At 40.6% G+C, this 27,058-nt stretch overlaps 1 protein-coding gene across 16 annotated transcripts in view; it reads left to right on the top strand.

The window, feature by feature from the left end:
* AFG2A (AAA ATPase AFG2A) overlaps positions 1-27,058 on the top strand; it is a 307,467-nt gene that overhangs the window by 102,019 nt on the left and 178,390 nt on the right. For 12 of the 16 annotated variants that reach the window (XM_051819827.3, XM_002717260.6, XM_070047622.2 and 9 more), the window contains one exon: positions 17,207-17,333. In XM_051819827.3, the coding sequence (XP_051675787.3) occupies positions 17,207-17,333 (127 nt within the window). Of the gene's footprint in view, positions 1-468; positions 706-17,206; positions 17,334-19,116; positions 21,224-27,058 lie in introns of those variants that run through there. The other 4 variants (XM_089302526.1, XM_089302530.1, XM_089302527.1 and 1 more) reach the window with 3 other exon arrangements.

Here is a 27,058-nt window from a genome sequence, read left to right as displayed (position 1 = left end):
TCCCATATGGGCGCTGGTTCTAGTCCCGGCTTCTCCTCTTCCGATCCAGCTCTCTGTGGATGGGTGGGAAAGCAGTAGAAGGTGGCCCAAGTCCTTGGGCCCCTGCACCTGTGTGGGAAACCTGGAGGAAGCTCCTGGCTCCTGCTTCAGATCAGTGCAGCTCCAGCCATTCCGGCCATTTGGGGAGTGAACCACTGAATGGAAGACATTTCTCTCTGTCTCTCCCTCTCACTGTCTATAACTCTACCTGTCAAGTGAATAAAATATTTTTTAAAATGCATGCATTAGATACTGTTCAGTAATGTAAGAATTATCTAGAGGACAGAGGACATTTTATTTTATTGGAGGAGTTGAAAAGGATATTCATGGGGACTGGTGCTATGGCGCAGTAGGTTAATCCTCCGCCTGTGGTGCTGGCATCCCATATTGGTGCCGGTTCTACTCCCAGCTGTCTCTCTTCTAATCCAGCTCTCTGCTATGACATGGGAAAGCAATAGAAGATGGCCCGAGGCCTTGGGCCCCTGCACCCACATGGGAGACCAGGAAGAAGCACCTGGCTTCTGGCTTTGGATTGGCGTAGCTCCGGCTATTGCGGCCATCTGGGGAGTGAACCAATGGAAGGAAGACCTTTCTCTCTATCTGTTCCTCTCACTGTCTGTAACTCTACCTCTCAAATAAATAAATAAAATCTTTAAAAAATTAAAAGGATATGCATGGATTGTTTCTGTGAAAAATTTTAGTATTAAATTTATATAATGCAAGCATACTGGTGCTGGTGATGTGGTGCAGTGGATTAAATTACAACCTGCACTGCCTGTGTCCTATTTCCTAGATTTTCTGCTCCAATCCAGCTCCCTGCTAATGACCTGGGAAAGCATCTGTAGATGCCCCAAATACTTGGGCCCCTGTCACCTACGTGAGAGCCCTGGATGTAGTTCCTAGCTCCTGACTTTGACCTGGCCTAGCTCTGGCCATTGGGACCATTTGGGAAGTGAACAGCAAATGGAAGATTGCTCTGTCTGTGTCTTTTTCTGTCACTCTGCCTATCAAATTAATTAAAATTTTTTTGCAAGTATAATTCAGAAAGTTCATTTATAAATGAAATTTAAAGCTAAGTTTTATTTTGGTGCAAAAATATTTTGAAATCCATGCTATATTTTTTCATAATAGGCTTTGTCCACCAACTTTTTGAAGACCCCTTTTAATTATGATCATAGCAGTGAGGTTTCTGTAATATAGATGTCAACACAGCTTTTCTGTAGCAGGCCACTTAGTAAATATTTTTAACTTTGGGTATTGCATAGTCTCTGATACAACTATTTATCTCTGCTACTAGTACAAGAATAGCCAAGAAAATATGTCACCATGGTTTACCTCCTCCTGTTTCAAGATACATGATGTCCCTTGTGGCTGGCTCTGTGGCACAGTGGGTTAAAGCCCCAGTCTGGAGTGCCTGCATCCCACATTGGCATCAATTTGAGTCCTGGCTGTTCCACTTCTTATCCAGCTCCCTGCTAATGCTCCTGGGAAAGCAGTGGAGGATGGCCCAAGGAGCCCCTGCACCCACATGGGAGACCTGGAGCTCCTGGCTCCTGGCTTCAGATTGGCCCAGCTCCGGCCATTGTGGCCATTTGGGGAGTGAACCAGTGGATGGAAAACCTTTCTCTGTCTCTGCCTCTCTGTAACTCTTTCAAATAAATAAATTAAATCTCAAAAAAAAAAAAAAAGATCATAATGTCCTTTTGGTTCATGGCATTGTGTATCTTTTGAGTAGGAGTATGTTGGAGGGCATGCTGAATTTTGAAAAGAACAGAGAAAGTTTTAGGAAAGTCTGGCTTTGATATTTTCTATATATGTACATATTTTTTTCAATTACTATATTGCATGTCTTTTGCAGATAATAAAGTTCTATGAAATCATTTCACTGTGTTAGTGATTAAACATTTGTATTTAAACTTTTTCTTATATTTGGTTTTGATTTCCTAGGTTGTCAGTTTTTATGGTTTGTTTCCTACTGATGCTTTGAAAGTCAGCCAAGATTATATCTCAGTCCATAAAACATTTTTCCTATGCTATACTCGAGCTAGTTCTCCGTGATCAGTAGAAATACAAGGCAAAGGCAGTACAAGTAATGTGAATCCAAAGAATTCTCTTCACCTAATTGTCAACATTAATAGCAGCTTCCATTTCTTCCCAAAGTAAATAGCAAATTGGGCTGTTTGAGTTTTACCTCTTTCTCTTCAGAAGTACCCAGTTAGAAGTGCAATTAGATTTCTAAATATTTTTATTAATAATAGTATGTTACGTATCTTCAGTTAGGTGCCACATCATTATATAGCACAGAGTCACAGAATTGTAAAACTAGAAGGATCTTTATATATTTTATCAAATTTGAGTCTCTAAATCATGGACACCAACAAGTACAAACAATGAAGGGAATGATAATGTTTTCATCCTCTGATGTCAGCCATCCAGCACAGTGCCTGACAAAGGGGCACACAGATATTTGAATATGATTTGTTGAAAATTATGCCCCAAGAAATAGAACTGGAAATAATGAACATTTACCATGTTTTAGTGTGAGTCGTGAACAAACTTTTTTTTTTTTTTTTTTTTTTTTTTGACAGGCAGAGTGGACAGTGAGAGAGAGAGACAGAGAGAAAGGTCTTCCTTTGCCGTTGGTTCACCCTCCAATGGCCGCCGCGGCCGGCGCACTGCGGCCGGCGCACCGCGCTGATCCGATGGCAGGAGCCAGGAGCCAGGTGCTTTTCCTGGTCTCCCATGGGGTGCAGGGCCCAAGCACCTGGGCCATCCTCCACTGCACTCCCTGGCCACAGCAGAGGGCTGGCCTGGAAGAGGGGCAACCGGGACAGAGTCCGGCGCCCCGACCGGGACTAGAACCCGGTGTGCCGGCGCCGCTAGGCGGAGTATTAGCCTAGTGAGCCGCGGCGCCAGCCACAAACTTCTTTTAAGGTTAAATACCAAGGCTACCTGAGAAATTTTTATTGCCTGCTTTTGTGTTTATAGAAACATATTTATGATAAAGAATCATTTGTAGGCTTTGAATAGTTTATCTTTTAATGAGCTCATGAAACAATTAATGAAATATTAATCAATGCTAAAATAAAATGTTTTTAAAAGTTTTTGTACACATCAAATTTAAAAGTGATATTGGACCCACAAAACTGTCACTATGCTAAAAATTTAAAAGTGATAGTCTCTTAAGATAGCTGTTAGTAACTAAAGGGCAACAAAGAATAGCAATGGATAGCAATAGTAATGAAGTTTTAGACCAGTGAGAAAACATTTTGGAAAGCTTACAATACATGACATCCTAATTAATTCTGTAGAAATGTCTTAGGTACTCTGTGCCCAGAAGGCCATTTAGTCACTTGTCACATTTTCTGTATTGGAGTTGAATCAAATAGTGTCATTTTTATGCATAGGCAAGCACCCAAATAACTAGATTCCAAATCCTGCATGTCCATAACCACATTAAGAGTATATAACAGCCAGTCTTGGGTCATCTATAGTATATGCTGTGTACAGTTATACACCACCCCCTTAAGAATGCTACTTGCATCTGAAAAATACAAACTATAGGGATAGGGAAAAATAGGTGAAAACAGCTTTTGGTGTAGATCTAAGACCAAAGGAATAGAGATTTTCTTATTACTCTGATTTCCTGAGCTAAACATTCTTGCGTGAGTCCTGTACAATCTCATAGTATATTACTGAAAACAGTATATCTGTCTTAGAGGTAGTTACTTAAAACCTTAAAAAATACTGAAAAATACAAATAAACGATCTGGAAATTTTAGCTCTTTGAATTTCAGTTATTTCCTAAGGACTCTGGGAAGGCAAGCTATATTTACATTTGAACAGTTAATAAACAGTTAAGATTAAAGTGTCTTTTTTTAAATTTTCAATTATCTTTATATACAGAAGATCAATTTGGCATATATTAAGTAAAGATTTCAACAGTTTGCACCCACACAGAAACACAAAGTGTAAAATACTATTTGAGTACTAGTTATAGCATTAATTAAACACCTAAGAGTAATTGTGTATTAGTTACAGAGTTCAACCAATAGTTAGATTAAAGTGTCTTGTCACAACAACTAGGGAATGGAGTCAACCTAGGTGCTCCATTGGTAGATGAATGGATAAAGAGCATGTGGTTACCTATACACAGTGAAATAATATTCTGCCAGAAAAAAGGATGCAGTTGAGTTGTTTGTAGCAATACAGTTGAGCCTGGAGGACAGGCAACAAGTCAGCACAGAAAGAAAACTACTGTGTCTTCCCACTTCCATGTGAACGTTTAGGAAGTAGATTTCATAGAATAGGGAATAGAACAGGGCTGGAATTTTTATGGTTTGTTTCTATAGGGAGGAGCATGGTTGATGTGTACAAGGGTACAGTTAGGTGGGAAAATAAGGAATACAAATTTCATATGTACCACTTTAGGAACATAGTTATTCTTCCCATACCCGCCCTTCCACCCACACTTCCACCCCTCCTTCTCCTCCTTCTCCCCTTCCCAGTCCCATTCTCCATTAAGATTCATTTTCAATTAAGTTTGTACACAGAAGAGCAACTCTATACTAAGTAAAGATTTCAACAATTTGCACACACTTACGCTCGCACACACACACACAAGCTGGGAACAAGTATCACATTTAACTCTCATAATACAACTCATTGAGGACGGAGGTCCTGCATGGGGAGTTAGTGCACAGTGACTCCTGTTGTTAATTTAATAATTAACACTCTTGGTATGCACCAGAGGCTCTTTTTTTAAGATTTATTTATTTATTTGAAATTCAGAGTTACACACAGAGAGAAGGAGAGACAGAAAGAGACAGAGAGGTCTTCCATCCGCCGGGTCATTCCCCAATTGGCCACAACAGCTGGAGCTGTGTCGATTGGAAGCCAGGAGCTTCTTCTGGGTTTCCAACATGGGTGCAGGGACCCAAGGGCTTGGGCCGTATTCTACTGCTTTCCCAGGCCATAGCAGAGAGCTGGATCGGAAGTGGAGCAGCTGGAACACAAACCAATGCCCATATCGGATGCCGGCACTGCAGGCAGTGGCTTTACCTGCTACGCCACAGTGCTGTTGCGTACCAGAGGCTCGTGACATGAGCTTCCTAGGCTGTGGAAGCCGCTTGAATCCACAAACTGTCAGTATTTAGACAAGGCCTTTAGCAAAGTGCAAGTTCTCTCCTCCCTTTAGAAAAAAGAACATCCTTATTTGATGGCCACTTCTTTCTGTTGGGATCTCAGAGAGATCCTTCATGTAGAATTTTTCTTTGTCGCAGTGTGTTGGCTTTCCATGCCTGAAATGCTATTACGGACCATTCACTGTTTACTTAATATATGCTAAATTGATCTTCTGTATATAAAGATAATTGAAAATGAATCTTGATGTAAATGGAAGGGGACAGGGAGTTGGAGAGGGGATGGTTGCAGGTGGGAGGGAAGTTATGGCGGGGGGGGGGAGCCATTGTAATCCATAAGCTGTACTTTGGAAATTTATATTCATTAAATAAAAGTTTTTTTAAAAAAAGAAATGCTATTATGGACCATTCAGCCAGACCACAAAGCCTTAAGGGCTGATTCTGAGGTCAGAATTTTACTTAAAGTGATTGTCATTCTATGAGTCTGCTGTGTGGACTGCTTCCCATGTTGGAACACTCTCTCTTTTTTAATTCTATCTACTATAATAACCCGACTCTTTTTTTTTTTTTATTTTTGACAGGCAGAGTGGACAGTGAGAGAGAGAGACAGAGAGAAAGGTCTTCCTTTGCCGTTGGTTCACCCTACAATGGCCGCCGCGGCCGGCGCGCTGCGGCCGGCGCACCGCGCTGATCCGATGGCAGGAGCCAGGAGCCAGGTGCTTTTCCTGGTCTCCCATGGGGTGCAGGGCCCAAGCACCTGGGCCATCCTCCACTGCACTCCCTGGCCACAGCAGAGGGCTGGCCTGGAAGAGGGGCAACCGGGACAGAATCCGGCGCCCCGACCGGGACTAGAACCCGGTGTGCCGGCGCCGCTAGGCGGAGGATTAGCCTAGTGAGCCGCGGCGCCGGCCAATAACCCGACTCTTGATCCTATTTGTATGGTCATTTTATCACTTAATCCTATCTATATGTAAACTTTCACACTTAATATGATCACTTAAGATGACATTTTGATCACCCAGCTCATTGAGATTTGGAGCCCCATGACAAGTTTTTTAAACTGTACCCTTTGAAGTTATTTCCTAGGAATGTATGCAGAACTATACAGCTTTACAGTTACAAACTTCCTCCTTTCTCTCTTATTCTAACTCTTATTTCTTACTGAGATCCATCCTCAATTGAATTTTTTTTTAAAAGATCTCTTTTATTTATTTGAAAGAGTTACACAGAGAGAGAAGGAGAAGCAGAGACAGAGAGAGGTCTTCCAACCACTGGTTCACTCCCCAGTTGGCTGCAACGGCCGGAGCTGCGGCGATCTGATGCCAGGATCCAGGAGCTTCTTCCGGGTCTCTCACCTGGCTGCAGGGTGGGCCTTCTACTACTTTCCCAGGCCATAGCAGAGAGCTGGATCAGACGTGGAGCAGCTGGGACTCAAACCAGCACTGCAGGTGGCGGCTTTACCCACTAAGCCACAGCCCCAGCCCTCCTCAACTGACTATTCACATATGAATAACTCTGTTAAGAGTTCAAAAAATAGTATGAAGAGAAAAAACTAATAAACACTAAAAAAAATATTCCTTGATAGTCAAGACAAGTGCCGCTCAAATCATCCCTTCCCAGATTTCACTTTAGGTGCTCTCTCCATTCTCACAGATCAGGGAGAACGTATGGTTTTTGTCCCTTTCAGATTGGCTTATTTCACTAAGTATGATGTCTTCCAGACTCATCCATTTTGTTGCAAATGACGGGATTTCATTTTTTTAAATTAATGTGTATTATTCCATAGTGTACATATCCCATAATTTCTTTATCCAGTCTTAGGTTGACAGGCTTTTAGGTTGGTTCCATGTCTTAGCTATTCTGAATTGAGCTGCAATAAACATGGGGGTGCAGATAGCTCTTCTTGTTACTGATTTCATTTCCCTTGGGTAAATTCCCTCATATGGTGGTGTATATTCAGACTTCTGAGGTGTCTCCATACTGTCTTCTATAGTGGCATTGCAAGTTTACATTCCCACGAACAGTGAGATTAGGGTACCTTTTTCCCCACATCCTGGCCAGCATTTGTTATTTGTTGATTTCTTCATGAAACCCATTCTAAGTGGGGTGAGGTAAAACCTCATTGTGGTTTTGATTTGCATTTCTCTGAGGATTAGTTATCCTGAACATTTTTTCATTGTCTGTTGACCATTTGGATTTCCTCTTTTGAAAAATGTCTATTTAAGTGCTTTGCCCATCTCTTAAGTGGGTTGTTTTGTTGTTGTGGAGTTTCTTGATCTCTTTGTAGATTCTGGTTATTAATCCTTTATCAGTTGCATAGTTTGAAAATAATTTCTCCTGTTCTATTGGTTGCCTCTTCACTCTGTTCAGTTCTCCTGGGTGGAGGGCATGCTTAAGGTGACACACCCAGGTTTGTTACAGTATATCTTTTTTTTTTTAATCATCAGAAGGGAGAGATTTATTCTCAGCTAAGCTCCTCTCCTCAAAGGAGACCAGTGCCTGAGCGCTAGCCCCAGTGGGTGTAATATTAGTCCGCCATGTCCCAAGGACCACACAAAGGATCTGTGCAGTCTTCAGTGTAAGCTCAAATTCCCCAACAGTGTCCCTTACCAGGTAACCAGGAAGCCCTGGGCATGTGGAGTCTCCCACAGTGCCTGCCCAAAGTCCCAGACACATTGTAAGTCCTCCCACACAGCCTCAGTTTGGTTTTTTGTTTTTGCTTTTTTAAAGTTCTGGCACACAAGACTCCCACAGTCAGAAGCACTCGGCCTCCTGTTAGTTCTGCCCACCAGCTGATTGCTGGGTGGACACAAGCTGGCACAGCTGTTAACCTATGTCCAAAACGAGGCCCACTCTATTGGCTTGTTGCAGCTCACTGTTGTAAAGTGATCTGGGAGAGAGAAACCTGTCTCTCCTTATTTTTCCTCTCATTTGCTAGGTACACTGTCCCCCACAGGGCTGCAAGCCAGGTGCCCTCTAGGCTCTTCCTGAAGCTTTATTGCCAATGGTTTGGGGTGCTGCTGTCTGGTCTCACCTCCCTCTCCCACGCTGGTGGGGAAGCTCTCAGCTGCTAGAGTCCTGAGCCAGGAGTGTCCACTGTGTCCTTCTAATTTGCGTAGTGTTTCCTCTGGGCATTTTCTCCCTAACTCTTACCTAAGACTGCGCTCTCTCCACTTTTTTTAAGCTATTCTCTCCTAGACCAGAGCAGTAAGCTCCCTCCCTGCTCTACATCTCAGAACCTCCCCTGAAGAACTGTTAATTAACATGGGTATAAGTCACTCGCTAACAGATCTTATGGGAAGAAAATATCTTTTAGTAGTGTATTAAACACTGCCAAATAGTTACAAAGGGCTGCAAAGTAGCAATTCTTGTTTAAGTATTAGATTAGTGCTTTTTATGACCAAATGTGAGGTTGCTTGTTGCTTTCTACATTGCTGCAAGTAAGGAACTGACAATATTAATCTAGATGTAGCTGCTTATCTGTGCTATTCCTAGGTTCTGAAAATCTGCAAGACATGCTCATGCCATATTTTAGTAAATATTTATTTTTCAGACACCTTTTTTATTGGTTTAATTTATTAAGATAATATTAAAATATTACAGGTATTTTCTTTTTATGTTTTGTTTTAAAGATTTTTTTTTTTTTTTTTTTTGGAAAGCAGTTACAGAAATGGCCATAGTGGCCAGGCCTGGGCCCGGCCAAAGCTAGAAACCTAAAACTCCATCTGGGTCCCCCACATGGGTGGCAGGGGCCCAAGGACTTGGACCATCTGCTGCCTTCCCAGGAAAACTTAGCAGGGAGCTGGATAGGAAGTGGGATGGCCAGAACTCGAAACAGCATCCTATGGGATGCCAGTGTTGCAGGTGATAGCTTAACCCACTGCACCATAATGCTGACCCTTATTACCAGCATTTTCAACAAGGCAATTACAGTGGTGAGAATTATGTAACGATAAAGCTTGTGACTTCTATTGACATTTCCTTTGTGCTAAATAGTGTGCTAGATCCTTTGTGTATTTAACTTAATTTTGAGGAAGTATCTTAGTCTGTTCAGGCTGCTATATTAGAATACTGTAGGGGCTGCTGCCATGGCGCAGTAGGTTAATCATCCGCCTGCAGCACCGGCATCCCGTATGGGTGCCTGTTCTGGTCCCAGTTTCTCCACTTCCAATCCAGTTCTCTGCTTTGGCCTGGGAGAGCAGTGGAGGATGGCTCAGGTCTTTGGGCCCCTGCACCCACATGGGAGACCAGGAGGAGGCGCCTGGCTCCTGGCTTTGGATGGTTGCAGTTCCTGCCGTTGTAGCCATTTGGGGAGTGAGCCAACGGGGGGAAGACCTTTCTCTTTGTCTCTCTCTCACTGTCTGTAACTCTACCTCTCAAATAAAATCTTAAAAAAAAAAAATATTGTAGTCTGATGACCTTTAAACAAAATAATTTTTTTAAAGTTTTTAGCAGCTGGGAAATCCAAAATTAGAGTGCTGGCAGATTTGTTGTCTGCTGAAGGTATACTTTCTGGTTCATAGACTGCCCTCTTCTTACTGTGTTTTCCCATGATGGAAGAGGCAAGGGAAGTCTTTGGGGGCATCTCTTATAAAAGCAGTGATCCCATTATGACCTCCATCCTCATGACCTAATACCTCCTTCTATCACATTGAGGACCAGAATATTTTTAAGACTTATTTTACTTATTTGAAAGAGAGTTACAGAGAGAGGTAGAGCCAGAGAGAGAGGCCTTCCATTCTGCTGGTTCACTCCCCAAATGACCGAAATGGCTAGAGCTGAGCTGATTTGAAGCCTGGAGCCAAGAGATTCTTCTGGGTCTCCCACACAGATGCAGGGGCCCAAGGAGTTGGGCATCTTCTACTGCTTTCCCAGGCCATAGTAGAGCATTGGATCAGAAGAGGAGAAACTGCGACTCAAACCAGTGCCCATATGGGATGCTGGCGCTGCATACTTGGGGCTTTAATCCTCTGAGCCACAGCGTTGGCCCCTGATTTTTTTTTTTTTTTTTAAGATTTACTTATTTTACTTGAAAGGCAGAGTTAGAGAGGGGGAGAGCCAGAGGCAGAGAGAGATCTTCCATCTGCTGGTTCACTCTAAAGGTGGCCCTTATGGCTGGAGCTGGGCCAGCCCAAAGCCAGGAGCCAGGAGCTTCTTCTAGGTCTCCCACGTGAGTGCAGGGGCACAAGTACTTGGGCCATCTTGCACTGCTTTCCCAGGTACATTAGCAGGGAGCTGGATTGGAAATGGAGCAGCCAGGATTTGAACCAGTGCCCTTAAGGGATGCTGGCGCTGCAGGTGTCAGCTTAATCTGCTATCCCACAATGCTGGCCACTGAGGATCTGATTTTAACATAAGAATTTTGGGCGGATACAGACTTTCAGTCTCTCTGTCCTAAGATGGGGTAATCCTTCCCATGTTTTGACTTGGGAAAAAAAAATTGAGACTAAGAGAGATTGAGTAACTTTGATTGCATTTGAACCCAAGCTTATCAGTGTCAAATCTCTTTCCTAAATTCACAGAAAGCTTCCCAATGAGTACTAATCATTGAAGGTTATAATGAAATAATTTATATATTTAAAAAGTCAGTGGAGAGAAGAAAGCTCTTGTATCCATATGTGCATTTCCCAAATGCCCACAACAGCCCTGTGTTGGGGACTGAAGATGGGAGCCAGGAACTCAATCAGGGTCTCTCATGTGGGTGGCAGGGGCCCAACTATTTGAGTCTTTAGCACTGTATTGCATGGTCTGCTTTGTAGGGAAGCTAGAGTCAGCAGCCCAGCTAGGCACTGAACTTAGCCACCCCAAAGTCAGACACAGGATCTTAAGTACCCACCCCATCCTGAAATGAATATTTCAAAGTCAGAGTTACAGTGAGAGAGGTAGAGATAGAGAAGAGAGAGAGATCTTCTATCTGCTGTTTCACTCCCCAAATGGCCAAAATGGCAGGAGCTGGGCCAGACAGGAGCCAGGAGCTGAAGCATTTGAACCATCCTCCGATTCTTTCCCAGGCACATTAGCAGAGAGCTGGATCTGAAGTGGAGCAGCCGGGACTCAAACCGGCACCCTTATGGGATGACCATGCTGCTGCTGGTGGCTTAATATGCTATGCCATAGTGCCAGGCCCTGAAATGATTCTTTAAAAACCTTGTCGTTTAATAAATTAGTAAGAATACTAGGGAACTTTTTTTTCCTCATTGTTAAATCTATGGGACTAGGAAAGTGATTCATGTTTAAAAGCCTTTTCTCTGCTTCAATTTTTGGACAATTTGTGGTTAGAATATAAGCTTGATCTGAAATATCTTTTTTATCTTTATTATTTATTTTGTTGAATTATGGTTTTTATAGCAATGTGTAGAGGAACAGGACTGGGAAAAAAATCCCCCCACCAAAATTACTTTGGACAGGATGTAAATGGAACTGTGAGTTTAAGAATGACTTTTTTACTCTATTGCTGTTTGAGTGAAACTTGTACAGGTATTACAAGTACTGCCTGTGTTACAATTTTTGCTGTAAAATCATGGCAAAATTGAAAAAATAATTACTTTTGTTGTCAATTTTAGCATTTATGCAAAACTGTAGTTACGTAGAGAACATGTAGATTACATAAGTCTGGTATAGCTGACAAAAATAACTATCCTCCATTTTTCAGAATAATTTCAGTTTCTAAAATAGCTTGTTTATTGTTGGGTTCGTGCTGAGTGTTGATTATAATCTGACAGCATATAAGTTTAGATCAACTCTTTATTTTTAATTTTTTTACTTATAAGTGTTTATTTTTAAGTTTTTAATATACAGTAGTTTTAGATTTTTTATGTTATACAGTTCAGTGTCAACACAGACACACAGGGTAAGCTAAATAAATTAGACAACTAGCCTTCACTTTTTGTTTTCTTTGGAGCCTACCAGCTTTCTCTTTCAGCTGTATATATGGCATATAAGTATGCTATTGAGAATTATAGTCATTTCACTGTGACATGGAACAGTATAACTTGTTGCTTTTATCCGACTCTGTTTTGGGACCCATTATCCAATTTTCTTATATTCTCCCTCCCCCCATCCTCCTAGCCTCTAGTAATCACTATTCCAAGTTTGTATGGACTATTTCTTTTTAATCTTCTGCATATGAGGTAGAACATTCAATATTTGTCTTTCTGTGTCTGGCTTATTTCACGTAGCATAATGATCTCCAGTTCCTTCCATTTTGCAACAGATGTTAGAACATCATTCTTTTTTATGACCTAAAAATATTTGTGTGTGTGTCTGTATGTGTTTATCACATTTTCTTTATCTGCATGATTCCATATCTGGCTAGTGAGTATTATGCTGCAGTGCATGGGGGAGTACAGTCTCTTTTTTAGCATTTAGATGAAAAGCTCCAAGGTAAATTGTTTCAGATAGTTATTATTACTATCTATAATTTTACCCTTTTTAAGCCAAAAGTCTTGAAGTTTATGAATTTTCAAGGAAGTACAGAAGCCCAATCCTGGTGGGAAAGAATGTGTTTCTTCCAAGTTAGAAGGCAACAGCATGAGCCGGCGCCGTGGCTCAATAGGCTAATCCTCCACCTTGCGGCGCCGGCACACCGGGTTCTAGTCCCGGTTGGGGCGCCGGATTCTGTCCCGGTTGCCCCTCTTCCAGGCCAGCTCTCTGCTATGGCCAGGGAGTGCAGTGGAGGATGGCCCAGGTGCTTGGGCCCTGCACCCCATGGGAGACCAGGAAAAGCACCTGGCTCCTGGCTCCTGCCAGGATCAGCGCGGTGCGCCGGCTGCAGCGGCGGCCATTGGAGGGTGAACCAACGGCAAAGGAAGACCTTTCTCTCCCTGTCTCTCTCTCTCACTGTCCACTCTGCCTGTCAAAAAAAAAAGAAGGCAACAGCATGACTGTTCAGCAATGTCTTCTACATAGTAGCTATACTCTGTTGTGGTTATGATTTTCTCCCTGCCAATCTGAACGTGACCTTTAAGAACTTCTGTGCTGCTTTGCTACCTAGGAGGTCCATCTAGGCTTTCATGTCCCCCTCAAGTAGGCCTCACTATTTACACGTGAGGCTCAGCTGTGTCGTCTGAAGGTTGAGAAAACTTGCTTAAAGGAGGAAGCACCATTCCAGTGTAAACTGTTCTTAATCCTACTGCAGAAAATGTTTTCATTCTAGCGATGGTGAGTCCTAGAAGATCATGGCCAAGATATCATAAATGGCTTCCTCACAGTTTATCCCCAAGAGGGAGACATCTGGCCACTTGGCCTTTTATTACATTTCTAGTAGTTTCTCCATTTCCTTAAGGCCTGTTGTAAAAGCATTTGCTTGACTGTTACATGAGGTTTGCTGTTCCAAGAATTGGGCCCTTTCTTCTTTGATCTTTTGCTTCACCTCTAAGGCCTGCAACTTCTCCATCTGTTTTTCAGCTGTTTTGTTAAAAGATTTAGCTTATTTTGCAAAATTTCTAACAGGAACATAGAGTCCATGTACTGTACTGCTGTGAGGCCTGGGTTAAGGCCCTTGCTCTCCAGAATTGCCAAACAGTTGTCTTGAAACTTCTCCAGTAGGGTCTGCTCTCCCTGAGTTTTATTCAGCTTCTGGTGCTATGGCTTGTTGATGGCCTCTGAGAACTGATTTGCACCTTTAGCTCTTCCTCAGAATTTCACTTGCTTGGTCGTGAGGCTCTTCCTCAGGTTCCTCCCAACAGAATTGTCTTCAGTTTTCATCTGCCTATTCTCTCATCAGTTTGGTACTTTTCAGTATAGCATTTCCAAACCTAAATGGTCTGGAAACATTGACATCTTTGGACTTAACAGGCAGGAAACTTCAGTTAGAAGTGGCTTGGGTTTGTGTGTCTGGGGACAGGCTGCCATTCAGCAGCAAGGTGGGTATTGCAGGCTGTATACTGTGTTAACCACTCTGGTCTTTATAAGAAGATGGGGGCTGGGCCACATGTGCCTGCTGTGTCCACCTGTAGTCCTTTTCACTCACGTTAACTAGAAGTAGAGCAGCAGCAACCACTGTGCTACTGGCTGGACTCATGGATCAATTTCTAGTATCTCTTTGCAAGAATGCTTTCATTTATTTTAGATATATACCTAGTAGTGGAATTACTGTATGATACCTCACTTTTATTGATAGATTTTTGAGGAAGCTTCCTGTTTTCCATACTGGCTGTATTGCATCCCTACCAACATTGTATAAGAGTTCTCTTTTCTCCATATTTCACTAAGATTTATTAATTTTTGTCTTTTTGGTACTAGCCTTTCTAACTGGAGTAAGATGATATCTCATTGTTCTGATTTGCATTTCCCTGATGGTTAGTGGTACTGAGGATTTTTTTTTCATGTATTTGTTGGCCATTTCTATTTTTTTCTTTCGAGAAATATCTACTCAGATACTTTGCCATCTTAAAAACATATTTGACAAGCAGAGTGACAGAGAGATCTTTTTTTTTTTTATCTTTTATTTAATGAATATAAATTTCCAAAGTACGACTCATGGGTTACAATGGCTTCCCCCCCCATACCGTCCCTCCCACCCACAACCCTCCCCTTTCCCACTCCCTCTCCCCTTCCATTCACATCAAGATTCATTTTCGATTATCTTAATATACAGAAGATCAGCTTAGTATACCTTAAGTAAGGATTTCAACAGTTTGCTCCCACACAGAAACATAAAGTGAAAAATAATAGATGATTTTTTTTTAAATGATGATGAAATCAGATCAGACCTATTGTCATGTTTAATCCCAGTGAGAGTCAAGTTGGGAATTGATAATTTCTTTTTTTCTTTTTTTTTTTTTTTACAGAAGATCAGTTTAGTGTACATTAAGTAAAGATTTCAATCGTTTGCACCCCCATAGAAACACAAAGTGAAATATACTGTTTGAGTACTCGTTATAGCATTAAGCCTCAGTGTACAGCACATTAAGGACAGAGATCCTACATGAGGAGTAAGTGCACAGTGACTCCTGTTGTTGACTTTACAAATTGACACTCCTGTTTATGGCATCAGTAATCTCCCTATGCACCAGTCATGAGTTTCCAAGGCTATGGAAGCCCCTTGAGTTCTCCAACTCTTATCTTGTTTAGACAAGGTCATAGTCAAAGTGGAGGTTCTCTCCTCCCTTCAGAGAAAGGCACCTCCCTCTTTGAAGACCTGTTCTTTCCACTGGGATCTCACTCACAGAGATCTTTTTGCCAGAGTGTCTTGGCTTTCCATGCCTGAAATACTCTCATGGGCTTTTCAGCCAGATCCGAGTGCCTTTAGGGCTGATTCTGAGGCCAGAGTGCTATTTAGGACATCCGCCATTCTATGAGTCTGCTGAGTATCTCACTTCCCATGTTGGACCACTCTCCCCTTTATTTATTCTATCGGTTAGTGTTAGCAGATACTAGACTTGTTTATGTGCTCCCTTTGACTCTTAGTCCTTTCATTATGATCAATTGTGAACTGAAATTGATCACTTGGAATAGTGAGATGGCATTGGCACATGCCACCTTGATGGGATTGAATTGGAATCCCCTGGTATGTTTCCAACTCTACCACTTGGGGCAAGTCAGCCCGAGCAAGAGTGACAGAGAGATCTTACAGCTACTGTTTCACTCCCCAAATGCCTGCAGCAACTGGAGAAGGACCAGGCCAAAGCCTGAAGCCCAGAACTCAGTCTGGGATTCCCCATAGTCAATCTAAGATTTCATCACTTGTTTCCTCCAGGGTACACAGTAGCAGGAAGCAAGAATCAGGAGTGGAGCTGGAACTCTAACCCTGGAAGTCTGAAAGTGGGTTGTAGGCATCCCAAGTGGGAATTTTACCACTAAACCAAATGCCTGCTTCTTCTTGTCTCATTTCTTAATTGATTGAGTAGTTTTTTGTTTTTGTTGAGTTTTTCTGTTTTTTTTTTTTTTATGTACTCCAAATATTAGTCCTTTGTCAAGTGAGTAGTTTTCAAACATTTTCTACCATTCTGTCAGTTGTCTCATCGATATTTATTTCCTTTGCTGTACAGAATCTTCTTAACTTGAGGCCATCTCATTTGTCGCCTGTACTTTTGGGATCCTATCCATAAAGTCTTTACCTATACTGATGTCTTCTATCTTCTAGTATTTTTATCATTTTGGGTCTTAAATTTATATCTTTAATTGATTTTGAATTGATTTTTGTATATGGTAAAAATTAGGGGTCAAGTTTGAGAGTTCCACATTTGGATATGTAGTTTTTCCCAGCACTGTTTATTAAATGAGTGTCCTTTCTCCAGTGTTTGACCTTAGTCAAAGTTTATTTGACTGTAGATGTTCAAATTAATTTCTGGGATCTCTGTTTTGTTCCATTGATCTGTGTGTCTGGTTTTGTGGCAATACATCCATTTTGATTATAATAGCTCTGTAATATATCTTGAAATCTGGTATTGTGAACACTCCAGTTGGCTCTTTTTGTTCTAGATTGCTTTGGCTGTTTGAGGACTTTGGTGCTTCCTTGTGAATTTAAAATTTTTCTTTTTTCTTTTTCTACTTCTGTGAACAACATCAATAATATTTTAATGTAGATCTATTCATTGCTTTTGGTAGTAGTGTTTTTTTGTTAAATATTTATTTGTTCATTTGAGAGGCAGAGTTAGAGAGAGAGGGAGAGACAGGTAGAGAAGTCTTCTGTCTGCTGGTTGATTCCCCAAATGGCCGCAACGACAGGAGCTGAGCTAATCCGAAGCTAGGGGCCATCAGCTTCTTCTGGGTCTCCCACAAGGGTGCAATGGCCCAAGCACTTGAAACATCCTCCGCTTTCCTAGGCACATTAACAGGGAGGGAAGGAAATGATCTGAATATACTTGGTTTGTCATGTGATATTGTTAAGGGTAAAATTCTGCATTGATTCTTTGTAATTCCAGCTGGTACTGACCTAACTGCCCATCATTCCGTACTGTGGTCACAATTCTCAAATATGTATTTCATTCCTTGATGTAGAGATATTTTTCTTTTAATAGGATGCAGACTTTTAAATATAATAGACATAAACAGATGTTTAAAATTGTGTTTTTAAAAATCAGTTCTTCAGGTGCTGGGAACGTAGCTGACCGTGTTTTGGCTCAGCTCTTAACAGAAATGGATGGCGTTCAACAACTGAAGGATGTGACTATTTTGGCAGCTACTAATCGCCCAGATAGGATAGATAAGGTAAGAAAGAAGAAAATCAAATGAAGAACTGGGTCATCTGATTTGAATAGTTTTTTTTTTTCTTCTGTTGCTTAAATTATTTTCTAATCAGTTTTTCGTTTAGAGAATACTGAAGGATGTGAAGCAAGTTCCGTGCACTGGTTACCAATTTGTCTGAGTTAGGGAGACAGAACCTCTCCCAAACAAGTTACATGAAGTTAATTTATTAATTACAGATAATAAGTCAGGGACAATAGATGCGTAGGGTTTATTGCAAGCTATTTACCTGAGATTTAGGAAAGTAACCTGGGGCAGAAGATTTGACTCTGACTTGCAGTGCAGCTGAGACACCCTGGAAAACAGTCTATCCTACACATTTTACTCTGAAGCAAACAGGAATCACTGGTCTGAAGCTGTGAAGGGCATCCTGGGCCTAGGCTGCTCACAATAGGCCTTCCCTCTTTCAGACTGTTGTATTCTCAGCACATTCTTGAGTTCGTTTTCTTTTTTTGAATGTTAAATATTTATTTATTTATTTGAAAGGTAGATTTACAGAGAGGCGGAGGGAGAGAGAGAGAGGGAGGGAGGGAGGGAGGGAGGGAGGGAGGGAGAGAGGTCTTCCATCTGCTGGTTCACTCCCCAAATAGCCGCAGTGGCTGGAGCTACACCAATCTGAAGCCAGTAACCAGGAGCTTCCTCTGGGTCTCCAGCGCAGGTACAGGGGCTCAAGGACTTGTGCCATCTTCCACTACTTTCCCAACGCAAAGCAGAAAGCTGTATTAGAAGTGGAGCAGCCAGAACTTAAACCAGCACCCATATAGGAACTGCACTGTAGTCAGCGGCTTTACCTGCTATGCCACAGTGCCAGCTCCTACTTCTTCTTTTCTAAAAAATAAACACACAGGCATTTATAGGCATTGTGGTCCAGGAATTAAGGTGCCATTTGGGATGCCCACATTCCATATTAGTCTTGCCTCTGCCTCTGATCCAGCTTCCTGCTGATGTGTACCCTGAGAGAAGCAGGTACTCAACTCAAGTAGTTGAGTCATAGCCGCCTACACGGGAGACTAGAATGGAGGTTCAGGGTCTTAGCTCCAGCCTGACCTAGTTGCAGTTGTTGTGAGCATTTGGAGAGTGAATCAGCAGATTCACTCTGTTTCTCTCTCTGTCTCTTGCCCCTTCTTTCTCTCTCTCTCCCCCTTTTTTTCTCCCTCTCCCTCTCTCTACCTTTCAAGTAAATAAAAATAAAACTGTTTAAAATGTATATTAGTTTTTAAAATTTGAAAGACACTCAGGTAGAAAGCTCCCATCTGCTGGTTCACTGTCCAGATGCCTGCGACAGCTAGGGCCAGATCAGACCAGAGCCAGGAGCCAGGAACTCAATCCCAGTGTCCCACATACATGGCATTTTCAGTCATTATCATTTGGTGCCTCCAGGGTGCACATTAGCAGAAAATTAGGATAAGCAACAGAGCCAGAACTCAAACCCGGGTATTCTGACATAGGATATGAATGTCCAAAATAGCATGCTAATTACTAGGCCAAATGCTGGCCCTTTTCAGTTGATCTTCAAAACTAGAGTAAGAAAAAGGAGAGAACTCTGTCAGTATTTTTATAATTACTTATTGTTTAGTACTAATGAAAACTGTTTTGTAGCTTTTTACTATCTCCTCCTCTGTCATTAAACTTTCAGAAAGTATATTTCTACAGAGAATTGGATTTTTGAGTGTCTATTTGTTCCATCTAATGTATTCTTTGTGAGAAGTTGTCTGTGGTCTCAAGTGGTATTTCTGCATTTCCATAGGCCTTTTACCTGCCTCCAGGTATATATGTGTGAAGAGAAGTCACATCAAGTGTCCATTTTGCTGAGACAACATGTGCTAGGACAGGAGATTAACTAGATTGTGTGATGCCAGTTAGATTGATGGTAATTGGAATTTTTTCACTCCTAGTAGACTTTAGAACAGTAAGCAAATGGTTAATTATTTATGCTCAGTAATAGTGAAATGCTTAAATATTAGAGTTTCTGTTATTTGTTGGGCTATTGCTTATGAGGCTTCCTTGGAAGCATCTGATTCATAGATGTGTTGAATCTTAGGGGGAAAAATGATCTTCTTAAAGTTTATGAAATTTTTTTTAGTTTTCTTTTACTAGTAAATGTGTTGCTTCTTTAATTTATTTTTGAAAAAAGACCTCTCAACTCAGGCCAAGTATGGAAGATAGGCAGAAGACTTGAACAAGTCAGTGTGCATAATTGTTTTCTAACTGTATTTTTGAGTTAAGGAAGTGATAAACTGTTATTTATCTTTATAGTTTCCCTGGAAACTAAAAACTAAAAACTGCGTGTAATTGGTGGGTTAATTAAGACATAACATTTTTTTTGGTCCTAACATTCTTAATTAAAAGTTGGTTTTATAATTATTTCTTGTAACCTGGAAAAATTTAATTAACAATATATAGAAATGTCGGCAAATAAGTTAAATGTACATAATTTCCGATTTTCAAATGAATTGTGTTCCAAAAATTACCTCCAACATAAAGACTAGAGATGTACTCTTGGATGACTTCTCTCCATCCTTCCTGCTTGTAAGTCCTGTGCCTCTGACAATACTATCCTCAGCTACGTCAGAATGAAAAAGCAACCCTCATGACTTGTGGACAATAAAAGATTAAATGAATTGTATTTCTTTAATTTCCCAGAAGTATTTGAGGAAAGGATGCCTATTAGTTTTTAATATTGTTTATCAAAGTCACGTTCAGTGTCTTTGCCATGTGATGAGTGTGATCAGATCTGGTAGCTTTCTTCCAAGGTCGTCTTCCAGTTTCACCTTTGTCATCTTTCTACAACAATGTTGGAAAAGTGGTTTTGCAATTCTTGTAGCCAGGAACTTCACCCAGGACTCCCATGTAGGTGGTAGGGGCCATTTTCCCTGGCACATTAGCAAGGAGTTGTTGGAAGCAGAGCAGCCAGGACTCCAGTGGTCACATGGAATTCTGGTGTCCTGTGCAGTGGCTTAACACACTGCGCCACAATACTGGCAGCTATAGGCTTTAAAATGTGGCTTAATTCATACTTGTAGCACAAAGTTTTTCCTTTCCTTATTAAATTTTTTAATTTAGTTTTTTGAGAAAATATATATTTATATTTATATATATATATATATATATATATATATATATATAATCAGTCCTTTTTGTCTGTAGGTTCCACATCCATCAGTTCAACGAACTGCAGATCAGAAATTTATGTAGGGAAAAAACATTACATCTGTACTCAACATGTACAGACTTTTTCTTGTCATTATTTCTTAAGCAATACAGTATAACGATTTTAGGTTTCATAACTCATCTGTAGATAATTTACAGTATATAGGAGGGAGTGCATCCTGTTACATGTAAATACTACACCCTTGTGTATTAACAGTATTCAGCATTTAGATTGTATTGTCTTCACTGGGGGGAGTTGCTATCCATCATGGATATTGATGAACAAGTATATTTATTGTGTAGATCATGATGTTTGATAGATGTATATATGTAGGATGACTAATTCAAGGTAGTTAACACTCATGATCTCACATAATTATTTTTGTGATGAAATCTCTATTAATATTTAAGTATACAATATGTTGTTATTAGCTTTAGTTACCATGTTTTAAAATAGATGTCTTGGTCTTATTCCTACTCTGTAACTGAAGTTTTGTATCCTGTAACCAACATCTCCTCAATCCACTTTCTGCCCCTTGGAATTGCCAGTCTGCTTTCTGCTTGTATGAATTTCCTTTTTTAGAGTCCACATATAAGTATGACATGCAGTATTTGTCATTCTATGCCTGGCTTATTTTACTTAATATTATATTCTCCATATTCATCAGTATTTTAATAAATGACAGGGTTACCTATTTTTGAAAGATTGAATAGTGTTCTGTTATTTCTGTTCATTGTGTCTCCTTTATCTGTTCATCTGTAGATGAACATTTAGGTCCACTATACTTCTTGGCTATTGTGAATAGTGCTGCAGTGAACATGGAAGTCCAGGTATCTCTTCAGCTTGCTGATTTCATTTGCTGTGGATGTATACATAGTACTGGGATTGCTGGTAGTTCTATTTTCACTTTTTTGAGGAACCTCCACACTGTTTTTCACCAACAATATACAACTGTTCCTTATCTCTAGCCACACTATCACTTACCTTTCAACCAGTGTGAGAGGATACCCTATCGTGGTCTTAATTTGTGTTTTCTTGGTGATTGGTAATGGTGTGTGTCTTTTAATGTACCTGTTGCCTACTTGTATGTTTCCTATCTGTTAGTTGTGTTATTTGTGTTGCTGCTATTGAGTTGTTTGAATTCCTTATATATTCATGTTTTAAATATTAACCCTTAATTAGATAAATGGATTATAAATATTTTTTCCCATTCCATAAGTTGTCTCTTCATGCTGTTGGTTGTTTCTTCTGTTCAGAAGCATTTTAGTTTGATGTACCTCTGCTTTTGGGATCATATCCAAAAAATTCATTGTACAGACCAGTGCCCTGGAATTTTCCCCTATAATATCTTTGATGAATAATATTTTTTTAAAGATTTATTTATTTTACTTGAAAGTTGGAGTTACACAGAGAGAGGAGAGGCAGAGACAGAGACAGAGACAGAGACAGAGAGAGGGGTCTTGCATCCGATGGTTCCCTCCCCAGTTGGCCGCAATGGCAGGAGCTGCGCCGATCCGAAGCCAGGAGCCAGGAGCTTCCTGCAGGTCTCCCACACGGGTGCAGGGGCCCAACGACTTGGGCTATCTTCCACTGCTTTCCACTGCTTTCCCAGGCCACAGCAGAGGGCTGGACAGGAAGTAGAGCAGCCAGGTCTCGAACTGGCGCCCATATGAGATGCCGGCACTTCAGGCCAGGGTGTTAACCCACTGCGTCACAGCGCCGGCCCCAGTGAATAATATTTGATGAGATCAACATGTGACTAGAAGTATGTTTAATTTTCTATAATATTTATGGCTTATAAAAGAAGTTATTTTCTTGATGATGCAAAATGGCTTATTATAAGACTGAATAATCTGGTTAATGCTTCTGATACACTGGCCCCCGGTAGAAAATTTCTACCCTTCTTTTTTTCCCCAAGATGTATTTTTTGTTTATTTGAAAGACAGAGTTACAAAGAGAGAGTAACAGTGAGAAAGAGAGAGTGAGAGTGAGAGAGAGTTATAGTGAGAGAGAGAGAAATTGAACCTCCATCTGCTGGTTCACTCCCCAGATGGCTTCAATGGCTGGAGCTGGGCTAGGCCAAAGCCAAGAGCTTCATCCAGGTCTCCCCTGTGGGTATAGGGACCCAAGCATTTGGGCCATTTTCTGCTGCTTTCCCAGGAGTGTTATCAGAGAGGTGGATTGGAAGTGGAGCAGCTGGGTCTTGGAACTGTGTTGCAGGCTGAGGCTTAACCTGCTATGCCACAATACTGGCCCCTACCCATCGTTTCTTATTCCTTTCTCATCATCCTACACTGTTGGGAAACTTAATTCATTAAATAGAGCATTCTATCTTTTTCTCAGTCTTTATTTTATTGAATTCAGCTTCTTATTTCCCTAAATTTTCTGCATATCAACTTGATTTTATTTTAAAATCTGGAAACATTTTATACCTTTTTATATTGTTCTTTGTGAAAATTATTGATGTTTTTCTCTGTACTCTATCAGACTAATCAATATTTTTTTCCAGGCTTGAGTTCCTGGATTATTTCATATGACATTCTTAATTGATCATCAGCATCTGCTTTTTTCTCAACTATTGTTCATTTGTCTCTTTCTCTCTAAAAATGTGACATCCATAAATGAATGTGCTCTGATAGCTTGTGATCTCATCAGTACAGAGTTTAGTGAGACTCTCCCTGCCTTTAATTTGAAGACTGTGCTTCTGCTTATGCATTCCAGGGTTATTTGCCAGCTGAACACTGTGGACTAATATTGAATTCAAAGTCATTAAGAACAAAATAAAACAAAAAGTAAAAATCCCATGTCTGTCCTCAATGTCTGTTAAATGACTTCCATGCCTAGGGCTTCTGCAGTTAATCTAAGTCTCAGAAGTTGAGCCACAATACAATCAGATATACAAGTCTTCCTCTAGAATCAGCTGTAGTTCTAAGCTCTAACTCTACTTCTCATATGATTCCCAAGTATTTATTTTCACGCCCAAGTTGTTTCTTGATAATTTCCATAGCAGTGCCGGGGTTTCATGCCTTAGGAACTGAAGAATTAATTCTTATTCTTTGAACAATATTTCTAACTTGTCAAGTGTGGTATTCTGTTTCTCTCGTTGCCGATGTGTCTCTTTCTGCATTGATAACACCAGCTCTCTCTTAATACTGCAAAGAATTTATGTAACTATCTGACACTTTGAAAAAAAGATTTAAAGTATCTAGTTCAGAATCTTAAACTCCGGTGACCTTCACAGACTATTTAATTGACATTGAGTTAATTGACAGATGTTTGGAAGAGCTGTCAAAGAGAACCTCTGAAGAGAAACTAAAATGTTTATTTATGGAAAGAGAACAGTTGAAAGTAAAATTGTCACCATTTACTATCTGAATAAAGAAATGTTTTCTCTTTTTTTCATAAAAATAAGTAAGATAAAAGTGAGTTAATGACATTTAGATAAGTTTTATAATTCTAAAGCTTCTAATTTATATATCCCATTAAAGTAAGGAGCTTAAACATTTATCTGGCCTGATCCTTGTAGTTACATAAAACCAGCTATTTCTCTTCCCTTTCCTTCTATTCCATTCATTTTTTTTAAAGATTTATTTATTAAAAGTCAGAGAGATTTCCATCTGCTGGTTCACTCCCCAGATGTCCATAGACGCCAAGAACTCCATTCTGTCTCCCACATTGGTGGTAGAAGCTCAAGTACTTGGGCCATCTTCCACTGCATTCCCAGACGCATTAGCAAGAAATGGGTTCTGAAGCAGGAAGTAACTGGGACTTGAACCCCGCATGCTGATATGGGATGCTGGTATCAACCTACAATGCCAGCATCTTAATTAATTTTCTTTTAGCTTTAAAAGAATGCTGAACTATAAATTTCCTGACTTCTTAACTTTAATTCTATTAACTATGGTGAAGTTATGATACTAGACTTATTTTATAAGGAATTATATGACTTTCTTCTTTGAACCTTTTTTTTTTTTTTTGGACAAGCAGAGTTAGCGAGAGAGAGAGAAAGGTCACCCCCCAAATGGCTGCTACAGCCAGCGCACTGCGCCAATCTGAAGCCAAGAGCCAGGTGCCTCCTTCTGGTCTCCCATGCGGGTGCAGGGGCCCAAGCACTTGGGCCATCCTCCACTGCATTCCCGGGCCACAGCAGAGAGCTGGACTGGAAGAGGAGCAACTGGGACAGAACCGGCGCCCCAATCGGGACTAGAACCCCGGGTGCCGGCACTTCAGGTGGAGGATTAGCCTAGTAAGAGCCGTGGCGCTGGCCTGAACCTTTTCTTTAAGAGTTTTTCACATAGCTCATTTCAGACTTCAATATTTTTGCATGAATTTTTGGATGAGGCACAACTTAGGAGAGAGGTTTTTGCCTAATCCAAGCAGCACAATCATGCACATAGATCTAGAGGACAACGGGAATTGCCAGGTTGCAGAGAACAAAGATAACAGGGCCAGCATGGCATATGCAGGAAGTGGTAGAAAAGAATGAAATTCACAGTTTGATACAAACAGTGGAAGAATTAAGAGAACGAGACAGATGCCAAGATTCTTATTTTCTAGTTCTGGCTCTATTGCTAAAATACTGTATTTTTCAAAATTATTTTGACTCTTGGGTTATATCATTAAAGTTCTACAGTTGTCTTATTTTGTGACAAATAGAGAGACAATAATATAGATTCCAAATGCTATATAAAAAGATACTGTTCGCTAAATAGGTCTCTGGGGTTTTTGTTTTCTGTTGTCAGGAACCACCTTCCCTAACTTTCTTGTCATTTAAAAGTTCCTTTCTTCAAAAAGATCATAAAGCAAGCAAATATTACCCAGGTGTGGGAAAATGACTTTTCTTTTTAATCACATGATTTTCAGAAAAAGAGGAAAAAAGCCATAAATCAGCCTTAAGGCTGCTGTTGTGTAACAAAATCTCTGGCTGACAGTTAGTTGAAGGACACCTTAGCATTTCATTTAAAATTTATTACTCTTTGGAAAAGAAAAACTTGTCAAGCTGCATATTTTCTTCTTTTGCAGATGTCTGATCAGCCTATAATAATTTATTCTATTTAATAATCTTTTAACTGTTTTAATAAAGTGCTACAAATGTAAAAATAGTTTGGAATAAGAACAGAAGTATCTAACTAACCATTGACTTTAAAGTTGAAACTTTTAAACTTGAAAACGTTTCTTCCTATGTTGTTAATGTTCCTAGAATCTCATCTGATGTTCCCTGTAAGGCAAGAACTAAACCCAAAGCTATATATTGAATGTTTTAAAGTCATTAGTAGAAGAGAATATTTGTTGATCTTTTTAAAAAGTGCATAGGAAACATTAATAATATGAATATGAACAATAAAAGTGCCATTTTTGTGACTGAAACATTCACTATTTGACAATAAATTTGATGTTGCAGTTACTCCTTTTTGACACAAGATGGTGATACTTACCTGGAAAGTTTCCCTTATTAAGGCTCTGCTTCTTTAAGGTTCTCCTAGTCTTCCATCCAAAGTAAGAGCAGTTTAATAAAATAAATGAAAATAGCCATGTCTCAAAAATAATATGAGTGTGTGTGTGCACCTATTGTGTGATTTAACAAGTGATGATTTAAATTAACTGTCACTTTATATGAGTTGGGGATGAGGGAGCTAGACACATTGGAGAAAAGGAAAGTTAAACTTGGACAGCTAGCAGTCAGTAGGTATGCACCGGGCCCTATGGTAGATGACTTACTTATGATAACTAGTTGATTTTAGTTAAATATAAACACTTTGGGGCCGGCGCCGTGGCTCACTTGGTTAATCTTCCACCTGCGTTGTCGGCATCCCATATGGGTGCCAGTTCTAGTCCCGGTGGCTCCTTTTCCAGTCCAGCTCTCTGCTGTGGCCCAAGAGGGCAGTGGAGGATGGCCTAAATGCTTGGGCCGTGCACCCGCATGGGAGACCAGGAGGAAGCACCTGGCTCCTGGCTTCAGATCGGCACAGCACCAGCGGTCTTTTGGGGGGTGAACCAACGGAAGGAAGACCTTTCTGTCTTTCTGTCTCACTGTCTAACTCTACCTGTCAAATAAAAACGAAATAAATAAATATAAAACTTTGTATATATTTTACATAGGGCATTCCTAAGTTCATAGATTTGTACAAAATCAGTAGTGTTCTTTTTTTAAAGATTTATTTATTTATTTGAAAGGTAGAGTTACAAAGAGGGAGCAGCAAGGGGGGGGGTGGTGTTCTCCCCAAATGACCGCAACAGCCAGGGCTAAGCCAGACTAAAACAAGGAGCTAAACGCTTCTTCCAGTTTCCCACGTGGGTGCAGAGGCCCAAGCATTTGGTCCATCTTCTGCTTTCTCAGGCACATTAGCAGGGAGCTGGATTGGAAGTAGAGCAGCTAGATCTTGAACCTGTGCCCATATGGTATGCTGGGACTGCAGGGAAGGGCTTAACCCACTGTGCCACAGTGCCGCTTCCTACCTCCCCCTGCCTTTTTTTAAAGGTTATTTATTTGAAAGGCAAAGTTATATAGAGAGGGAAAGACATAGAGGTGTTCGATCTG

The sequence above is a fragment of the Oryctolagus cuniculus genome, chromosome 8, assembly GCF_051225735.1.
Source record: "Oryctolagus cuniculus isolate XC-2025 breed Fujian yellow rabbit chromosome 8, ASM5122573v1, whole genome shotgun sequence".
In the NCBI taxonomy this organism is placed as follows: domain Eukaryota; kingdom Metazoa; phylum Chordata; class Mammalia; order Lagomorpha; family Leporidae; genus Oryctolagus; species Oryctolagus cuniculus.
The sequence above is the reverse complement of the archived record's forward strand: the minus strand, read 5'-3'. Positions and strand labels throughout refer to the sequence as shown.